Genomic DNA, 20,321 nt, shown 5'->3' on the forward strand with positions numbered 1-20,321 from the left:
AGTAGTACACAGCACGCATCCTTCACGCATTTATTAATTTATTCAAGTGATACTTATTAAGGTGTTTTCAGTGTGTCAAGTACTGTGCTACACTTGGGGTCCTTCAACAGCTCCTGGTTCACAGGGGAAGACAGACAAGTGAACAGAGCAGAGTGTGGAGAGGGTCAGGACAGGGAAAAGCAGGGGACCCTCACTGCAGATCTGGCCAGTATCCGGACGTGGGAGTGGGGCTGTGGAGGCCCTGGAGGGTCAACAAAGAAGAGGGAGGCATTTGGGGCAGAAAGTCCACCAAAGGCAAAAGCCAGGAGGCTGGAACAAGGGCTCGGGAAGGAGAGACAAGGGCTCAATGTGCAGCAGGAAGCGGGGTAAGAAGTGGGGGCAAGGATGAGGCTGGAGTGATGAGCAAGAGCCAGATTCTGAGCCTTGCTGAGGAGCTGGGGCTTCATCCTGAGGGTGATGGAAGCTGAGAAGAATCTTAAAAAAGGGGAAGACTCCATCAGATGCATGTTCCCGAAAGCTCTCTTTGGCTGCACTGGAAAGATTGGATGGTAAGGGTGGAATGGAGCAAGGTGCCCAGTGTGGAGACTTTTGCCTTAATTTGGACAATAAAGAGGGAGGGGCTGGACTAAGGTAGGGAAATGGCCCTGGAGGGGAACAGATGGGCTGGGGAGCAGCAAGGGTGCAAGGTGGCTGCCTGGAGGTGGCAGGTAGCAGGGAGGTTGGAGGTCCAGACTGACGCCATGTTTGTACCTTCATGGGTGGGGGTCATTAGCTGAGCAGCAATGAATTGTCAATCGGGGTAGAGGAGGAGGAGGTGGAGAGTCCATCTTTTAGATAAGGTGATTTTGAGATGCTTGCGGAACACCCAGTCGGCTGCAAGGCCCAGAGGCAGCTGGGTGTCTGGGTACAAAGCTCACAATAGAGATGCAGGGAGGAGATTCAGACCTGAGCCCTTGGCCATCAAGTGTCCTGGGAGAGCTGGAGAAATGGGAGGGAGAGGGCTGGCCACACAGCCCCCAGAACCCCATCATTTACAGGGCAGATGGAGGCTGGGAGGAGCCCTTTGAGGAGACAGAGAAGGGTTAGGCATCCCTGAAGAAGGTGGCATCCCCAGAGGCAGAGGGAGAGGGCGTTCCAGCAGGGGAAGCAAACCATCTGCCAAGTGCCTCCAAGCAGCCTGGTGAGAGGGAGAGCGTTGTGGAATTCGGGGCCAGAGTGGCAGGTGAAGCAAGGATTGCTGCTCAGCCCTGGGGGGGAAGACTTCAGACAGCAGCACACAGGGAGCAGAGGGCAAGTGAGACCTGGTGAGGCGGCTCTTTGGGGAAGTTGCTCTGATGAGAATGCGAGCTAGGAGTTCTTGGCCACAGGGCACCAGAGCTGTCTTACCTACATTCGTTTTATTTTCAGGTTGGCATGACTGGGATACTTAATGGGAAAGAGCCAGGAGGGAGGGGAAGCTTCAAATGCAGGAGGGAATGGGGGGCGAGGGAGGCAAGAAGCAGGTAGAAGTCTCTGAGATGGGCAGCAGGGCAAGAATCCATGGGTGGAGACGTCATTTCTACAGGAAGAAGAGGGAAAGAATTGGGAATCCAAGAGGTGAGTTGAAAAGCAAACTATCCTCATTAAGAGACTCTCAGAGTAAGGAACAAGAAGGAGCTGTAGCAGAGGGGACTGTGGCAGGCGCCACCCAAGAGCCCTCACATCTCACTGCATTCAGTCCTCACACCAACATAACTACCATGAGGGCATTCTTATACCCATTCTACAGGTGGGGAAACTGAGGCCCAGAATGGTGAAGCAACTGGCCCAGATTGGGACCTGAAACCAGGTTCTTCTGAGGGCCACACATCCTTCTGTCTCGGCAGAAGCTGATCCCAGAGAGAGGATGCCTCCCACTCGAGGCTTCTGCTATGTCCTCCGCAGTCTGCGGGAAGTGGCTTGAATCCGATCCTGCAACACCCTCACTGTCCTCTCTGTGTCTCACATACACAGAGGGGCTGAGTCCAGAGGGAAGGAAACAGCCTCATACCTGGCGCTTCCCTTCCAAACACTAGCTTCCAGAGCCGAGAGCGGTTTGACCAGGGAAAGCAGAGATGGAGTAGACCCTTCTCTCCCACCACCGCAGAGGGCCTGGGAGGGGTGCTGTGGGAACAGGTCCCAAGCCGCCGGGGAGCCCTCATCTTAACGTCCAGCATGGAACCAGCAAACGCACCACCTTTCTTTAACCTGCCATGGAGGGGAGCACCGCCAGGGATGCAGAGACCCCCCTAAAAGCCGGCACTGAGGGACTGCGCTATAAATAGCCTTGCTCAGGCCTCCTTTCTGGTCTCCCAAAGCAACAAACAAACAAAAGATAGCCCATCACCCAAACAAATGCGCCTTCCCTGCCCCCTCCATAATCCCTCCACCTTCGGAGTCCTGCTCTCACTTCCCCGGACCAGTGCAGGCCCCCAACTCTCCCCGTGTATGGGGTCTGCTCCTGCAGAGCCCTCGTCCGAGGCCCTAAACTGAGCTGGGGACTCAGGGCAAGGGCCCTCCTAGACCTCTGCATCATGCATTCACTCAGGAGAGTCACTGGATGCTACCTGCATGTTGCTGAGGGCCCTAAGAGCAGGGCCTGCAGTGATGAGGAAGGCAGGTGAGTCCTGCCCTCAGGGAGGAGAAAGGTGATGACAAGGTCAGTGACAGTTTGCACTTCCTTCATGCTTACTGAGGCCAGTACAACCATGATTCCTACTTTACTGATGGGAAAACTGTAGCTTAGGGCAGCAACATGCCCAGAAAGGCAGAGGCAGAACCTGAAGCCACATCTATCCAACTTCAGAGACAGCGTTCGGACCCATGGCCCCATCCTGGGGAAGATGGACTAGAAATGTGTCACCCAGGGAAGACAACTAGGCAACGAAGCTGGTCTGTAGGGTCTGGAGCTCCCATGCCAACTTCTTCTATCACTGCAGAAATCCTCCTCCCAGGTCACGAGGAAGTCCCCTCCAGTCCCCTCCGCTTCCCAGGATTCATCCCACGGTTCTCTCTGCCAAGAATGTCTCTCTGCCACACGCCTTAAAAATTCTGCCTGTCCTTCAAGCACCAGCTCAAATAATACAAAGCCTCACCAAGTGCTTCCTTGGTCCCCACCTGTACCCTGAGGATGGGTCCCTCCTTCCCCCTGAAGATGCAGTGAGCATCTACACGCACCAGGCACTCCTAGGTCAGGGGTCAAATAACTATTTCTGTAAAAGGCCAGATAGTACAGATTTAGGTTTCGCAAGGCATATGGTCTCTGTCCCAACTATTCAACTCTATCCTTGCAGTGTGAAAGCAGCCAGAGACAATATGTAAATGAACACTATGGCTGTCTTCCAATAAAACTTTATTTACAAAAACAGGCAGCAGATGGGATTTGGCCCATAGTTTCCTGAACTCTGTCCTAGGCTAATGCTTCCCAAAGAACACTAATCCTTTAAGACACCCTGAGGTCACACTGGGACCTCACTGAGAAATGGCTGCACATTATAGCCCTCCTTAGAGAGTCCCAATGCTCATTAGACTATTAAAGGCTCTGAGAAGTCCTGCAATAAAGACATCTCTATAGCTTTGTCTAACCCAATGTTTCCCAATCTTTTTTAGAACTATTCCCCATTAAAGTGAAAATTAAAACCACAATGAGATACCACTTCACACCCACTAGGGTGCACCCAAGAGGAGGGCTGTAATCAAAAAGACAGAAAATAATAAGTGTCCTCAAGAATACAGAGAAATGGAACCCTCATATATTTCTGGTACGAATATAAAACATTCTAGCCACATTGGAAAAGTCTGGCCATTTGTTAAAAATTTAAACATAAAACTCAGCCATTCCACTCCTAGGTTATTCAAAAATAGCCAAAAACTGAAAACCACCCAAATGTCCATCAACCAATAGACAAATTGTGTTCTATTCATACAATGGAATATTATTCAGCCACAAAAAGGAATAAAGCAGTGATACATTCTAGAATATGGATGAACCCTGGAAACATTATGCTAAGTTTAATGAGGACAGTGACAAAGACCACACATTGTATGATTCCACAGAATATGCAATGTCCAGACTGCATAAATCCACAGAAACAGATAGAAGGTGAATGGCTGCCTGGCAGTGAGAGTGAGATTAACTATAAATGGCATGGGAGATCTTGCTATAGGGCCATGGAAATAGTCCAGACCTATCTTGCAGTGACAATTTCACACTTGGCAAGTTTGCTCGAAAATCACCTACTTGCACACCTAAACAGCGTGCAGTTTATGGCATGTAAATTATACCACAAAGCTATTAAAAAGTTGTTAAGAAGGAAGTGCCCTGGGCTTCCCTGGTGGCGCAGTGGTTGAGAGTCTGCCTGCTGATGCAGGGGACACGGGTTCGTGCCCCAGTCCGGGAAGATCCCACATGCCGCAGAGTGGCTGGGCCCGTGAGCCATCGCCACTGAGCCTGTACGTCCGGAGCCTGTGCTCCGCGATGGGAGAGGCCACAACAGTGAGAGGCCCGCGTACAGCAAGAAAAAAAAAAAAGAAGTGCCCCACCACGTTTCTGCCCTTCCAAAGCAATACCTCCTAACTTTGTACAGAACACACTTTGGCACAGAGCACTGGGCAGTCTCGCATATGTTATCTCGTTTTACACTCACTGCCCAGAGCAGACTGAGGCTCCAAGTAGATATGGACCTTGCCATAGATCACAAACTGGAAAGTGGCAGAGCCTGGCCTTGCACACCAGTCTCCTGACCCCAAGTTCAATGCCTGTTCTGGTCCTGCATGGCTGGAGGGTAAGATCCAGCAAGATAGGAAGCAGTAAGGAGAGGTGTCTATAAGTAGGGATCCTACGCCACAGAAAGGGCCTCACTGCTCTGTGGCTGGAATCCCAGTGCCCTCGGGTTCCTGGCCTTCTCCTCCTTACCAGGACTCAGCACAGCCTTCCCAGACCCCCAGGTTCCCCTGGTACAGCAGCTCTGCGTTATGAGTGGCCGAAAGCTCGGGGAGGGTCTGACACCTGGCGGGGCCGGCCCCTCCAAGACACTCTGTGTTAAGCCTGGCAGAGAACCACTGTCTGCGACGGAGGGGCTGTGAGCAGGAGAGGCACACATGACATCAGGAAAAGCCCTGGACGAGAGATCCAGAGCATGAGCGGGCATCTGCCCCCAGGTCTAGGGTATCCCACCAGGAGGCCTCTGTTTTTTGAATGACACCTCATCCACCTGAGCTGTGGGGTGAGGGAGTGGGGACATGCTGAGAAAGGGCAAGATGCAGGGGTGAGAGGAGCCACCATCGACTGGTTACTGCCCCTCTGGTTACTGCCCCCGTTTCCATCACTTTATGCTGACTGCACCTGGAAGGGTGGTGAGGTGCACCCATTTGCCAGGGAGGAAACTGAAGTTCAGAATCACCTGCCCAGGGCCCCCATGAGTGAGTGGGAGAGTCAGGTCCCAGCTCTGGTGCTTCTTCCTCATCTTAGAGGTCTTCCAGGGAAAGCATGGAGCAGAGAGAGAGAGAGAGAGAGAGAGAGAGAGAGAGAGAGAGTGTGTGTGTGTGTGTGTGTGTGTGTAAATCTGGAGAGTTTCAGACACTTTATCCTGGTTTTATTAGAAATAATACGGAATCGAGATAACACGCTAAAGTTTCGGAACAACCCCTTCTGAGTTACTCTCTGCCTGAGCCTGAATTCAAGTCATTCATTAACCTCTTGTGCCACCAGCTGCAGGGCCACAACCTACTCCAGGAGGCCAGCATCAATTTCCATGTGTCATCACAGCAGATCAGAGTCTGCTTGCCTCACACTCAACACCTGGCTCAGCTGGAAACCACGGTATTCTGTTAAAAGCAAGGTTCAAGTCATTTCCTAAAGGTACCTCTTGAAATCCAACAAGACAAAAGCCAACAGGTTTTTTGTGTTTTGTTTGTGCCGGGCGCTGGACACAAGTCATTCCTCATTTGTTCCTCCCTCCCTCCACCAATTATACATCTCCATCTACAGCAAAACTCTCTCTTCAAGAACCTAGGGCCACAGGGCTGCAGAGAGAAGGGACACACCAGCTGGATTCTGCCCCGTGATAAAACAGGGAGCTGATGGCATTTCAGACACGGGCGGGAGGAGCATGTATGGAAGGGTGGAGGGATGCAGGTGGGATCAGACAGGGCCGGCTCTCAGCCCAGCTCCAGCTCTTGCTAGCCAAGAGAGGCACTTTGGATAAGTCCCTCAACCTCTCCCTGCCTCAGAATCCCGAGTGAGATGGGAATCTGTTCAGTGATGCTGTACCATGTATCCCCTGGGTGGGTGGATTAAATGAAGCGATAGGCCTGGAGGGCCATGCTCAGGGCCAGGGTACACAGTAGATGCTTAGCAACTAACTGCAACTTCCCTTCCTTTACTTCATCCGTCAGGATGTAAAAGGAACCTCAGTCAGAACTCTTGTGGTTCAGTAAATCACTGCTTCCCATTACTCGGTGTAAGACATCCACTATTTATGAAAACAAATGCCCTCGTAGCTGATTTTATATACAAGTATCTTTAATGATCAAGATTGGATAATAATAGTTCTATAAAAGGGAGCTGATCTAAGAGATGAATTACGTTTCTGAACCTGGGAACTTATACTCTTCAACAGACAGGGCAAAAGCAAAGTAAGAGGACACAACTCCACGAGGTTAAAAAAAACATTCATTCATTCAATTTTCCATCCATGTGTTTGAATCAATATTTTTTGAGCACTTAGAATGTGCTGGCAGGACAACAGGGAACAAAAGAGGACAGTCCTTGCTGGCATAGGGCTTATAGTCTAATGGAGGGAGAGAGAGACAATAAACTAGTAAAAAAGACACAAGGATTTCAGATAAGTCCTGTGCAGACAATAAAACAGACAGATGGGGTTGAGAGGGACGGTGTGCCAATTCAGCTGATAAGTGGAAGCAACAGGATGGGCAGGGAGGGCTTCCCAAATGACATGTGAATTAAGACTCAATGATAAGAACGAGCCAGACACACAAGGACTTGGTGAGGAAACTTCTAAGCAAAGGGACTCTTCTACGCACAAGCTGGACACTGAGCCTAGGACAAGCCCAGGACATACGAAAGACAGAAAGAAGGCCGGTGCGGAGGAGGGCAGAGGGGAAGATGAAGGAAGCAGCGGCGGCCCTGGGCCCACAGCAAGAATTGGAGTTTCACTTCAGCAACGTGGAGCCCAAATTTTGTGTCCAAATTAAAATCAGTTCAAGTGGCCACATGACTTAGAAATAAACAATTTTTTAAAACCTCCTCCAGGAAAGATAAACCAGAAAGACAAGACTGCATCCTTCTGAATAAAGATAGAGAACTGAATACCCTTAGAGCTTAATGCAGGCTCAGCACACAATATGCTCTCGACAAATGTGTGCTGAATGGATGCCACGCAAAAGCGATTTCAACTGTATACATGGCGAGCATGCAGTTGCTTGCAAAACCCCGGACGAGAGGGATGAGAGGACCGAGAAAGGGAAGTGAAAATAGACCAAAGCCCATCTGATGCTACAATGCCGGTTACACTCTTATAGCACTCAATCCCTCCAGAGGACGCAGGCTCAAAATGTAGAACCGCAAACATATTGAGATAAACTCACGGGTGCCAGATGCATAATGAGTTACTAAGGGAAACCAGGGTGGCCTGATTTTGAAATCTGACATGAGGAAGACAAGCCGTCCCTGCCCCACAGGCCCCCTGCCTGAGCCAGAACCCAGGACTGACCCAGAGCCTGAGCTGAGCCAGTGAGAACAGCTTTCCTGAAAAGGAAAATGAACTTTCAAGATGCCAGATGCCCAAGGTCAGGGTAAAGCCATGGGCAGCCCTGCTCAGGGAAACAGCACCTTGTAACTGACTTTATGGGAATCTATGGGCTTGTCTCGCCTCCGCTTCTAGAGGGCTAGAACCGCGTCTTACACTCCCACCACTCCCAATTACACCAAGCGTCCTTCTTATGTGCACCAGGAGCTCAGACATTTGTTGAATGAATGAACAAGCACACAACTGAGGCAGGCCATTCTGACCAAGCAACGTGGCCCTGAATAAGGTCTCTGGAGTTAGAGGCAGTGAGAGCAAGACAATAAGAGCACACTATAGACGGGAACCAGCCACACAAGGAAACAGCAAAGAGAACTAGGAAAGAAACAGTTTTAAGGACACTTGATCCAATACTTGAAGGGCTGTCACATGGGAAAGGAATTAGGCACGTGCTATCCAAAGCCCCAGAAGCCAAACTATGACTGAATTCAAGGAAGAACTTTCTCCTAGCAGAGCGTTTGCCAGGCTGTGTTTAGTGGAATGTTAGCATTCCGGGGAGGGGGATGGCTGGGGGATGAGAGGAAAGAGTCCAAATGATTGCACAGGAAAATATTTGGGAATTTGAGTTAATCAAAGGTAATGGACATTCTTACTGAAGGGCATGGCTTTCAGCCCTTCTCAAATTTATGTGGCTCCAAATAGCTTTTCATAGGATGTTACAAACATCTCATAGAGTCTCTACATTCCAAGTTCAGCTCTGAGGAGAAGATGAATTAGAGCTGTCTGATAAAAACACCTTACGAAGGAAGGAGTGTCACACCAGCATTTGAGTACTTTTAGGATGCAGAATTCAACATTGCATAGATGATACAAATGCAATCAGAGTAGAAAACTAGAACGATGGGTTCATTCTCACATTGACTTTCATTTTGAATGACCAAGTAGCAGACAAAAAGGCCCAGTTACAAGTGAGGACACAGACTCGCCGTCCCCTCCCACCACTTGGTGTCCAAATGAGTGGGTGACATGGATATGACAAAGGGATCCTCAAAGCCATCAGTGCTGTTCTGGGGAGCTTAGGGACAGGATGAGTTCTTGCCAGAGTCCACTTTGACTCTCCTCACATAGTATTTTCTAGAAAATATTGCCTGCCACCTTCCTCCCATGTACCTGTACATTCTGTAAATATTCACTGGGGGCCTTCCATAGACCGGCAGTAGTGAGCAAAACCAGAAAAGGTACTGCTTCATGACTGCCTCCTGGGGAATTCAGACAATAAACAAACATATTGCACAAATAATAATTTAATCAAGGTTTTCCATACATGTTACAAAGGAAATGAATGGTACAAAGCAACGTAAGTTACGCAGAGAACTTATCCAGTGTAGGATTTGAGGTTGCGTTCCCTAAGGGAGCACAGAGACCATGTTTTGCAAACACTCAAATGTGCAGGCCCTAAACATTCCACTGGAAAACCATAGCCTAGTGAGGCTGGAAAAGGTCACACAGCACCTCCTCCCGCCCCCCAAGAGCAGCCTCTGCTCTAGCATAATGTCATATGGATGCTCTATTTGGGACTAAGACTCGGTAGGTCTGGAGAGAGCTAGAGAATTTGCATTTCTAACCAGGTGATTCCAATGCTGCTTCTCTGACAACCACATCAGGCAGCACTACTTCATCAGGCATTTTAAAAGACCTAAATAGGGGCTTCCTTGGTGGTGCAGTGGTTGAGAGTCTGCCTGCCAATGTAGGGGACATGGGTTCGTGCCCCAGTCTGGAAAGATCCCACATGCCACAGAGTGGCTAGGCCCGCGAGCCATGGTCGCTGAGCCTGCGCGTCCAGAGCCTGTGCTCCACAATGGGAGAGACCACAGCAGTGAGAGGCCCGCACACGGCAAAAAAAAAAAGACCTAAATAAATGGAGGGCTATACCATGTTCGTGGACAGAGAGGCTGAATCACAAAGATGTCAGTTTTCCTCAAATTAACCTATAAGTTCAATATTCTCCCAACCAAAATCCTCACAGAGTTGTTCTGTTCTTTATTATTGTTTTTTAACTTGACAAGCTGATTCTAAAATTCATTTGGAAGACTGAAACAATTTTGGAAAAGAGCAAAGTGAGGGACTTGCCTTATGAGGTCAAGGCTTAAAATTAAACTATAGGTATAGTATTGACACACAGTTAGCAAAAGAGATGAGCAGAACAGAGAGCCCTAAACAGACATGTGCTTGTAGGAAAACTTTATATGGAAGATGGCATTACAAATCAGTAGGGATAGGATGAACAATTCATACATATATATATATATATATATATATATATATATATATATATACACATATGGCTGGATTCCTACCTTGTACCATATACAAAAAGAAAATTCCAGGTAGATTATATTCCTGAATGTGAAAAAACAAAACTTTAAAACTCTTAAAAGAAACCTGCCCCCCCCAAAAAAAGAAAACCCAGAAAAAAATTTTTTTTACAACTTTAGGGTAGGTAACTATATCTTAAATAAGACACCAAGTGTGCACACCAAAAAGAAAACTATTGGCAAATTTGAATTCAATACAATTTATGCCATACATAAACAAGAAAGAAAAGCCACACACTAAGCAAAGCTATTTGCAGCATGGGTACTAAAACCTACAAAGTATCAAGAACTCCTACCTATGAGAAAAGAGAAAAGGATATGAGCAGGAAGTTAATGGATGAGGAAACCCAAATGGAGCAAAAAAAAACATGAGAAGATGCTCAACTTCATAAAGTAATTAGAGAAATGCAAATTTAAAACAGTGGGATACAATTTCATACCCATTACACTGGCAGAGCTTAAAAACTCTGACCAGAACAAGTGCCTAGGTCTAGAATGGGGAGCAGTAGAAATTCTCGTTCTACTCTTGTTTGGAGAGTAAATTAGAACAATTCCTTTAAAAGGCAATTTGACATAATCTGATAAAACTGACAATGCATGAACCCTACCTCCCAGTAATTCCACTCTTAGGTATATGGCCTAGAAAACTTCATTTGTGCAGAGAAGCACAAACAAGACATTCACTCAGCGTGCTTAATCATAGAGGGAAATGCGAGACAGTCTAAATGCCCTTCAAGAGGAGCCAGGTAAACACAATGTAGACTCTTTAGATATGGAAATACTATACAGCAGGAACAGAATGAATGAACCGAAGCTACATGTATCAATATGGAGACCATCTCAAAACCAATATTGAGCAAAGAAACAAAGCTATAAGAAAAAAGTGAGTAATGGATACCATTAATATAAAATTTTAAAACATTCAAGAAAGACTTAGCTATTATTTGGGAGATATACATAATATGAATGTATGTGTATATATGCACATGTGTGTATGTATAGAGGGAAGTATTTTATTTATACTAATATTTATATAAATAAGTTATATTTATAATTATAAACTCATGTTCTTTACATTCATCTTATAGAATGATAAATCTAAATTCAGCATAATGACCTCTAGAGAGGGAAGGAGAAGAATGGTATCTGAGAATAGAATAAAAATCACTCATAAAACCACTGTCCCTCTACATTATCATTAAAGTAGGGGAGGGTCTTCAATGAAGCCAGACCTTTCCAGATTAGAAAGCCTTTAGCCACCCTTCAACCCAGAGGAAACTTCTCTTCAATTCCTGGGGCACTGCACAATTCTGCACATTCACAATGTAAATCATGCCCTCTAGGGTTGTGCAGTGAACAACTTATACAACCGTACATGGCAGCTCTCGTAACTCCAGGGCCACAGACCCCTTTGGAATACTGATGAAAAATGCCCGTCTCTGGGAAAATGCCCACCCACACAACTACTGCCTATAACGTCTGTGGATTCAGGCACCTTCCCAACAACCATCAGCAGCCCTACATTGGTCAAACTCTTCCAGGAACAAGGGCTTACAACCTTCAGAAGTACTTGCAGACAACTCTGTGAGACTAAAGCTCTTCCTAAGTACGTTGAAAACCTGCCTCTTTACAACCTCTACCCGTTAATGTTGATGTACTTCCTTTCCGCATGACATTGCTGCTACTAAGAGAAAGCTAACCTGTCCCCCCGGAGACTTCTGCTTTCCAGGCTAAATACATTCTTGACTTAGTTTATTGCAAACATGCCAAATCTTCTCTTTTGTTAAAAATGAATTTTTAAACTGCCCATCATTTTACCAAGCACTTCTTGTCCCAGTAACTAAATAGGCATGCTGACATGTCATCAAAGAACAAGAAAGCATTTCTCTCAGCTGCCCCTTTGGGAAACCTCTCAAGATCTCCATTCTGGCTTCCAAAGCAGCCAGATGCCCACAGAAGCCAGGAAGTACAAGGCTGGAGGCAGGGTCAGGCTTTTTCCAAGGGTGGGGGCACCGTTAACTGAGCAGCACCAGGACAGAGCCCCCCCACCGGGCCAAAGGAGACAAGGTGTTTCCACTTACTCCCAAAACTCCATGACGGGAGAGGTGGCATTCTGTAGGGACACGTGGCTGTGGTTGGTTGCGTTCAGTTTCTGGAACTCCACGCAGTTCTCTACAGTGGAAACAAGACAAGAAACACAGGAAAATTACCCTCCGTCAGGGCTGGATCTTGGAAAACCTTCAGGGCCGATGGTGCAACCAAGAGGTTTCACCCAGCCGCTCCAGGTAAACATGCCTCAGAGAGCACTGTGGGAAAAATCAATCACGTACAAACAGTTTAAGAGGGAGGCTTGGCTTGATTCAAACAGGAGGAGAAGTTTGGGGGGCAGGGTACCTCCTCTCTCCTATTCCCACGAACATGGCTTTTCCAATTCTTTCCTCTGGCCTGATTCTTGAATCTTTCACCTTTTCCACTTCCCTGCCTAAGGCCTGTCCATAGCATTTACCTGTCCTGCTCAGTGGCCCGGGCAGGAACAAGGGGGCTAAAGGGGGGTGTCAGCCATGGTGTCCCTGGGCCAGTAATGCAGGTGAGACTCAGTTTTTCTTCATGGAAGAAGAGGCTAATGTCACAGCTGCCTCATAAAGACCTGATGACTGGATGAAATAACATCCAAATGTGTAAAGAATCCCTAATTCCTTCATCATTCCCTCAATCCAGGAAAGGATTTATTGAATATCTCTTCTCATTTCATGAAACTTGATGACCAAGAGAGATTTGAATCTCAAGTTAAAAACATCTTAGTGTTCATCCTTTAAGGTCCAGGTCAGCCCATTAACCTCTCCTCCAAGAAGCCTTCCGTGATCTCCATCTCCTGAATTCTAAGAAAGTTAGAATTTAAAGGTCCTCCAAGGAACCTCCTTCTCCACGCCCTTTATTTTGAAGAGGAGGAATCAGGGTTCAGAAGTAGTCAAGGGACCCCACCCACACCCATTCCCCCCTCACAAGTCACCAGCCAGTTAGGGGAAGAAAACGGGATCAATTCCAGCCAAGGCTCCACCTCCTTTGCCATGGTTATCGCCTGGTTCTGTCTGCCACCATGGGATCTGGGTTTCCTTCCTGCACCTCCCTGTTCACAGAGCTACCTCAGTCACCAGACTGTGAGCTCCCAGAGGACAGGGCCTCCTGCACCCATGCGCTTCCAAGCCCATGCACCCAGCACAGTGGCCAGCACGGAGCCCGTATTCAGCCTCACTCTGGCCCTTCGCTCTCCTCATGTGTGCACGAGCCCTCCAACTCCATCTATAGTCTCCAGAACAGGAAGCCTTCCTATATGTGATGTTTCACACAAGTGTTCACACGCCTTCAGAGAAAAGGGAATGCAATCAGTGGAAGAAAGCTTTGCAGCCCACTGGGGAAAAGTTCTCCAAGTGTCTGCCCCCTTCCCACTTCTCTGGGCAACTGCTAACCATATTAGGAAAGGAGATGGTCTGTGGGGTCCACAGACAGTCCTAAGAGAAGTCTGGGAATCTAATATTATAGGCAAAATGCCTGAATGTACACTTGTGCCTTTTTCTGGAGAGGAGCCCTTAGCTTTGATCAGATTCTCTAAAACAGTGTTTCTCAAAATTTTTTTCTAGAGTAAAAAAATGTCTCAGACACCCAAGGTTGACATGGTATTTTTTATTAAAATGACATTTAATCTTTTACAAATAAGTAATGAATTATAAAGTCTTTGTGATTATAGTATTCAAACACCTATAAAACCAGAATTTACAAGTTAAATACCAACTATACTATGGAACCAACACAATTCAAATTGATAGCATAAAATGGATGTGTATGATAATGCCATCTTGTGAAATTAAATCAATTTCCCAACAGAAAAACAGTACTGACAGGTAGGAGGCAGGGTCTATGGAATTAAGCTTGCGTATTTTTTTTTTTTTTTTTTTTTTGCGGTACGCGGGCCTCTCACTGTTGTGGCCTCTCCCGTTGCGGAGCACAGGCTCCAGACACTCAGGCTCCGCGGCCATGGCTCACGGGCCCAGCTGCTCTGCAGCACGTGGGATCCTCCCGGACCGGGGCATAAACCCGTGTCCCCTGCATCGGCAGGTGGACTCTCAACCACTGCGCCACCACGGAAGCCCAAGCTTGCATATTTTTCCATGCACTATTTGAGATTCAATTCTACCACCATTTTTCTCCAGTCACAAATTTGCAAAACCTTCGTTCCTACAGTTTGTTGCATTCTTGGCTGGACTTAGCATCAATGACCATTTATGAATTAAATCTCTCTGCTCTTTTTCCCTTGGCCACCATCATCCTGTTCACCAAGAATGCACCTTAAATTGTAAACATGGACATAGTCAGGCACTGAGATCCCCCAACCGTCCTCATTTATAAGGTGGCTGTGCAGATGATCCAGAACATACACATATTTTTAGAGTATCCTCAAAATAAAGATGCACAATTAAATGATCATGGAGGACTCACAGCCCTCCAAGAATATGTCCTTGAATTTTAGTTTGATAAACAAGACCCCATAAAATGTGGTGGGTGGGGGGAAGCAAGGCAAAGTCATACAGGGATAGAATCTAGTTCACAGCGTTTTCTTGGTCTAATACCCACTGTTGCTTCTGCTGGTGACCAACATCCTACCCAGTCTTACTGTGTCTCAGCTTTCAGGATGACTGGCCACTTCCAGGGACAACCTAACCACAGGTTACAACACAGATGGCGAATAGGTTAAAGCATGTGTGTTGATTCCAGTCAAAAGGTGGTGGCTGCCTAGACTACTGAGCAGAGTTCTGAGGCCAAGACTAGACTCAAAAGGAAAGCATTCTACAATCGACTAGTGATGTCTGCACTGAGCACAGCCTCCAAAGACAGGGGTTGAGAAGTATTTGCCTTCCCTAGATTGTAAGATTCAATCCTGACAGGATGACAAATTGATAAGTAAACAGTATATTAGAATCCAAAGTAATGTAAAAAGTTACCCATTCAAGGCAGGAGGAGGGTGGTGAATTCAAGTATCTACCTGGGTAGCACAGGTAGAATAAATGAGCAATGTGAGCTGGGTGGGGACTGTGGCCAGCTTGAGGACAGAAGCTTCAAGCAAAGGCAACAGACGGTTCTCAGCTGCAGCCATTGCTGCCAAGTAAGAATGTGGGAATGTGGCTCTGGTTTCGCCAGATCTTTTTAATTTTTCAAGAGAAGCTGAAAATCTGGATTTTCATGTCAAGCCTTCTGATTTTTCAATTTTGATAACCAAATACATTTTTGAAATTTGCTGGTCACTGATCTAAAGCCTAACTGGCTGACAGGCCCCCTGTCTGCAACCCTTGATCTAGTCTAACCCCTTCATTTTACAGAGGAAAATCTGACACTCAGAGGCAGGGCTGCAATTGCAGCCCAAACCCCCGAATCTCAGTTTAGTACTTCTTCCTTGCATCACTACTCTGTGCAGGAAGGGTTCAGTCTCTGTATTTGGCAAAGCAAGGAAAGAGCATCACAATTCTTCTTCCTGTGCCAATCCCTGGGCCAGTGCTCAGCTCAGGTTCAGAGCTGAAGAGTGTACAGAACAGGTACACTTTCAGTGGAATCTGGACTCATGGCAAGAGACATGACATACCACCAATCCCAGGTCCCCCAGCAGGACCATCAGAGAGACCCTCTCTGGAGGCCATACCTGTGTTCCATTCGTGCCCACAGGTGGCCCAGGGGAGCTCGGTGGTGAAGCAGTTGCTCAGGTAGAAAATGGCCCACGCCAGGATGATGATGTAGTACACGTTTAGATGGGCCTCAATCACCTGCGTTGCATAGCCAATGCCTGAAAGAACAAAGGAAAGGCAGTGATTTGTCTCTCTCCGCCTTGTTAAAAGCGCCCTTCACAACCTGACATCACCCAGGAACCCTTTTACTTTCTTATTAACTCAGCACTTACCTTCAAATAAAGGGCACACTTTCCTCCAACACGTAATGCCACCTTCACTCGTAAATTGTCCCAGAGCTGTTTCCAGGAAAAAAACAGGAATCCCACAGCATATAAAAAACACCACATAGGGAATCAGGAATGCCCCTGCAAGGATGCAAAGTAAGCGAATGAGGTTAAAATTGCCTCCACCACTTCACGTTCAGCCCTTTAATAAGCACCTACTAGAGGCAATACATCATGTGCTCTGAGCTTGAGTTCAAGTTCCTGCTATGAGGACCAGAGTCAGAAAATGTGAGCCTGGGTTTGTGCTGTCTGCTGCCTACTCCCTTGAGTAAGTTTATGTCACATCTCCCAGCCTCAACTTCCTCAACTGTAAAAGAGGGCTTTAATACTTAATATCTGCACCACTTATCTCACAGAACTGTTGAGAAGCTAAGATGATAATGTAAAAGAAATTGCGTTATATGCTTGATTCTTTTATTTATGCATTCTACCCTCCAGCGCAGGTCAAATTCATTCCCTCCCTGAACGTTACATCCTTCTTTTATATTCTAAAGTAACCTCAACAGGCCAGGGGAGGGGGACCTCTTCTTCTTACTTGGGAAGTGACCTGCAAAAAGTCTTCATAAAGAAAGGCATTCTCAAGGAGATATACAATGAGCAGTAACAGGCCCTTGTACATGAGCCCCATGTATGAAGCTGAGTTATGAGCAGTTCGTAGCAAGAATCTGTCCAGAGAGGCTGGCTTTGAGTCAATCTGAGAAAAGACCACCGTTAAGCTTTAGTGCTCCCATCTTGAAACACAATACCCACTGCCTGGGCCTTTCTGTGAAACAAATTAAATAACTGAGGTGAACATGAGCCATTACAAGAAGAAAGGGATTTTTCCAAATCCCTCATTCTCTCGCTCTTGTCTAATAACAAAGCATGAAAACACACGCTATTCCCCACCATCTGATCTCACAAATGAAGGCTTTCACTGAAATTGCTTTTTGCTAAATGAAGTCCCTTTAACCACAGGATTAATAGCAACGATTCTGATCAATCCTGATAATAGGACAATATTTACCAGGTTTTGAAAAGGTCTTAGTTTTCTATTTTTACAAAGTTTCACATTGGGAAAGAAATATTAAACTATTGTTGCAATTTATGAGTAGAGCTGTGTAGATTTTTTTTAAAAGGTAAACAGTTGATAAGCAGATACCCCAACTATATTAGAAGGAAAAAAGTGTGTAAAAGAAGAGGGTCTGTTTGCTGAATATAAATCTAAGTGATTAAAACAAGCCACAGAAGTTTCCCAAATATGCTGTAATTTACCTGTGAATCCTCTAGAACCTAACAGATGACACTTTCTGAAAGCCTTGTGGCCTCTCTGTTCACAAAGCTAGTAATCCTTAAGATAACTAGCTCAATTAAACCAGGATATCTGTGCACCCAGCGGAGACTCTTGTCTCATTAGAGTAAAAAGAAAATGACTCATTTTTAAACTTGACTCACTACAACCTTTTTTTCATCTGAGGCAGAGTTTGTAATTAATGCAACTTACACTATTTTCTGATTTTAGGAATGCATTTTTTGTTGTTGTTTTGGCATAAGAATTTCCCATATTTAAAAAAAAAAAAGAAAAAAGATGTTAAAACGGCTCTTGCCTGGGACTATCCCAAAGGGTTTCCGCAGACATCTAAGCGGACATGGCAGCTTACACAGGCTGAATGTGCAAAGAGAGGCGGATTCCCAGATGAGGGCACAGGGCACGTTCGGGGTCTCTGAGTCTGCTCCCTCTCTCCCCCTTGCCAAGCCATCAACACTGGCGGCCACTTCATTACCACTGCAGGGCAGGCTTGGAGCAGGCTGTGCCTTCAGGATGAATGTCTCCAAAGAAAGGGCCCTGGCCAAGCAGTACCCTTTTCACTCTCCCTGCAGCTGCCCGCACAGGAAGTCCCGCTCCACGAAGCCTAACAGTGTGGTCCCTGCCAACCTCTGAGCCACCTTCATTGGGGTCTGGGGATCTGCTGGAGGGACACAGCAAATAGAGGGAGGAAAACATAGACACAGACTTCTCCTTGCAGAAACTGTGCCACTCAAGGTTTCACAAAGTCCTTTGCCATGGAACTGCCAGCTGTCCTGCTGATATGACAGGTCGGGGTCTCCTAAAGTCTGGAGCCCCTTCCTTGGGCTGGGAGTTTTGAGGACTCACTGCTGCATCTCCACCAAACTGACTCGGACACGTTGTCTCTAGAAACAACTCTCTCATCACCTTCCTTTCCCTGACCCCTGCAAGCTTTAAGCATCTTCTAAACATCCAATTATTATTGTTGCTTTTTGTCATGAGTGACTCTGAGACCAGTAAAAGAAACTGAATGGTGCCCATTTCCCCACCAGACAGTCCTGAAAGTAGGCCCTAGAAAAGGCCCTACGGGTAAATGAAAGGCATGGAATCAAACAGCAATGCCTCACCTAAAAGTTCTCCCTGTTGTCATCCAATCCCACTTTAAAACCAGGCCTTTGGTGTCAGAATCCCATCTTTACCCCTAAGTGAGTGACTTCTCTGGCCCTTAGCTTCCTCATCTGCAAAATGGGTATAGCACTACCTACAAAGATGACTGTAGGATGAAATGAGATGATGTAAGTAAAGTTTAGTACGGAGGCTGGCGTTTCAACAAGCGCTCAAAACCCGAGCCTACTCAGATTAATGAGCCCCTTTCCTTCATGCAGGTTTCCAGTCAGGAAAGCTGAGGCTCAAACGGGCTGTCTCCTGCCCCAAACATGAAGGGCTCCTCCTCTCGGTCTGCACCTCACGCTGGGACAGAACACACCTGGCGGACAAGTCCCCGCGTGCTAGCAGGTGGTACACGCAGGTGCCAAGCGCGCATGCGCACTGGGACGGCGCGCCTTGCCCCGGGGTAAGCTCGCTCGCCAGGTGGCCGGGGCCGGCATTCTCCGCGAGGGTTCCCCTACACGCAGGCGCGGGAGGGGTCTCGCGCTCACCCCTAGCTCCCCGCCCCCACAGGGCTGGCTTCCCCCAACGCATTCTCCTCAGGGCCGCGCGACGCCTCACCTCCGCCGTTCTTGTAGCACAGGTAAGGGAAGCGCCACACGTTGCCCAGCCCGATGATTTCCCCTGCCACGCTCAGCACGAACTCCACCTTGTTATTCCAGTGGCCGCGCTCGTGGACTGCCTTGTCGCGCTTGTCGCGCGGGTCGCGGGCGGACGCCGCGCCCCTGCTGCCGCCGCCGCCACCCAGCACCTCGGACTCCCGCGCCTCCTCGGCAGCCTTCCCGTTGCCCAGAGGCAGCGCCTTCTCCGCCGTCATGGCCGCGCTGGCTGCCTCGTGCGCCGGGCCGGCTCTGCGCCGCCGCCCCGGGCGGGCTGGCTTTTCAGGAGGCGCGAGCAGGCGGGAGGGGGAGGCAGGGGGTGGAGCTGAGGGGCCGGGCCGGGCCAGCGCACGGACGGGGACGCTGCGCGTCGGCCCGGCCCGCCCGGCGCCCGCGTCGCCTCAGCCCGGCTAGGCCGGGCCAGCGAGCACCTTGCGCGCGCCGAGCGCCTTGCGCGCGCCGAGCACCTTGCGCGCGCTACCCCTTCCTTCTCATGTCCTACCCACATGGCCTCTTAAGAGTGGAAGGGTCCATTCAGGCCTAGGCTGGGCTCCAGGCACCAAGCCCCGAAGTTCCACCACTCTAACCTCCACCCTCCTGGGCCTCAGTTTCTCATCTCTAATAAGAGAAGTGGCTGTAGAACAGGCTTCTCCGACTTTAACGTACACACCAAACACCTGCGGACCTTGTTAAACTGCACATCTTGATCCAGTGGGTGGGGCTGGGCTGGAGCCTTGGCGTTTGGAACATGTGCCCAGGTGATGCAAATGCTGCTGGCAGGGACCACACCTGGAGGAAGAACGGAGTAAATGAACTCCGGGTTTCTTCCCAGTGCTCAGACTGTGAGCTCCCCTAGGGAAGGGTCACCTCCAGATCTTGTCCATCCTGGCGCCCACTGCTCTAAACACAGTGACTCAGGACAGTGTGGCAGTTAAGCGCTCCGGTCCAGACTGGCAAATCTAATTTGAATCTCATGCTCCACCTATCTTAGTCTTCTTAGTCTTGGGAAGAAGTCATCTGACCTCTCTGTGCCTCAGTTTACTGATTTGCAAAAAGGAATACCAACAGTGCTTTTCTTATGAGTTTGTGTGTGTGTGTGTGTGAGAGAGAGAGTTAATAAGAAAATGCTTA

At 47.9% G+C, this 20,321-nt stretch overlaps 1 protein-coding gene across 3 annotated transcripts in view; it reads right to left on the reverse strand.

Moving 5' to 3' along the window:
* The window catches only part of SLC6A11 (solute carrier family 6 member 11), a 122,202-nt gene extending 102,771 nt beyond the window's left edge, over positions 1–19,431 (reverse strand). For all 3 annotated transcript variants that reach the window (XM_081247223.1, XM_081247222.1, XM_081247221.1), the window contains exons 1-4: positions 19,153–19,431; positions 16,104–16,238; positions 15,849–15,989; positions 12,241–12,331 (exon numbers count right to left, since the gene is read on the reverse strand). In XM_081247223.1, the coding sequence (XP_081103349.1) occupies positions 12,241–12,331; positions 15,849–15,989; positions 16,104–16,238; positions 19,153–19,408 (623 nt within the window). In that variant the 5' untranslated portion in view covers positions 19,409–19,431. The remainder of the gene's footprint in view (positions 1–12,240; positions 12,332–15,848; positions 15,990–16,103; positions 16,239–19,152) is intronic.
* Between the last annotated feature and the right edge of the window lie 890 nt (positions 19,432–20,321).

Source organism: Mesoplodon bidens (assembly GCF_964165515.1).
Source record: "Mesoplodon bidens genome assembly, chromosome: 10".
Lineage (NCBI taxonomy): Eukaryota > Metazoa > Chordata > Mammalia > Artiodactyla > Ziphiidae > Mesoplodon > Mesoplodon bidens.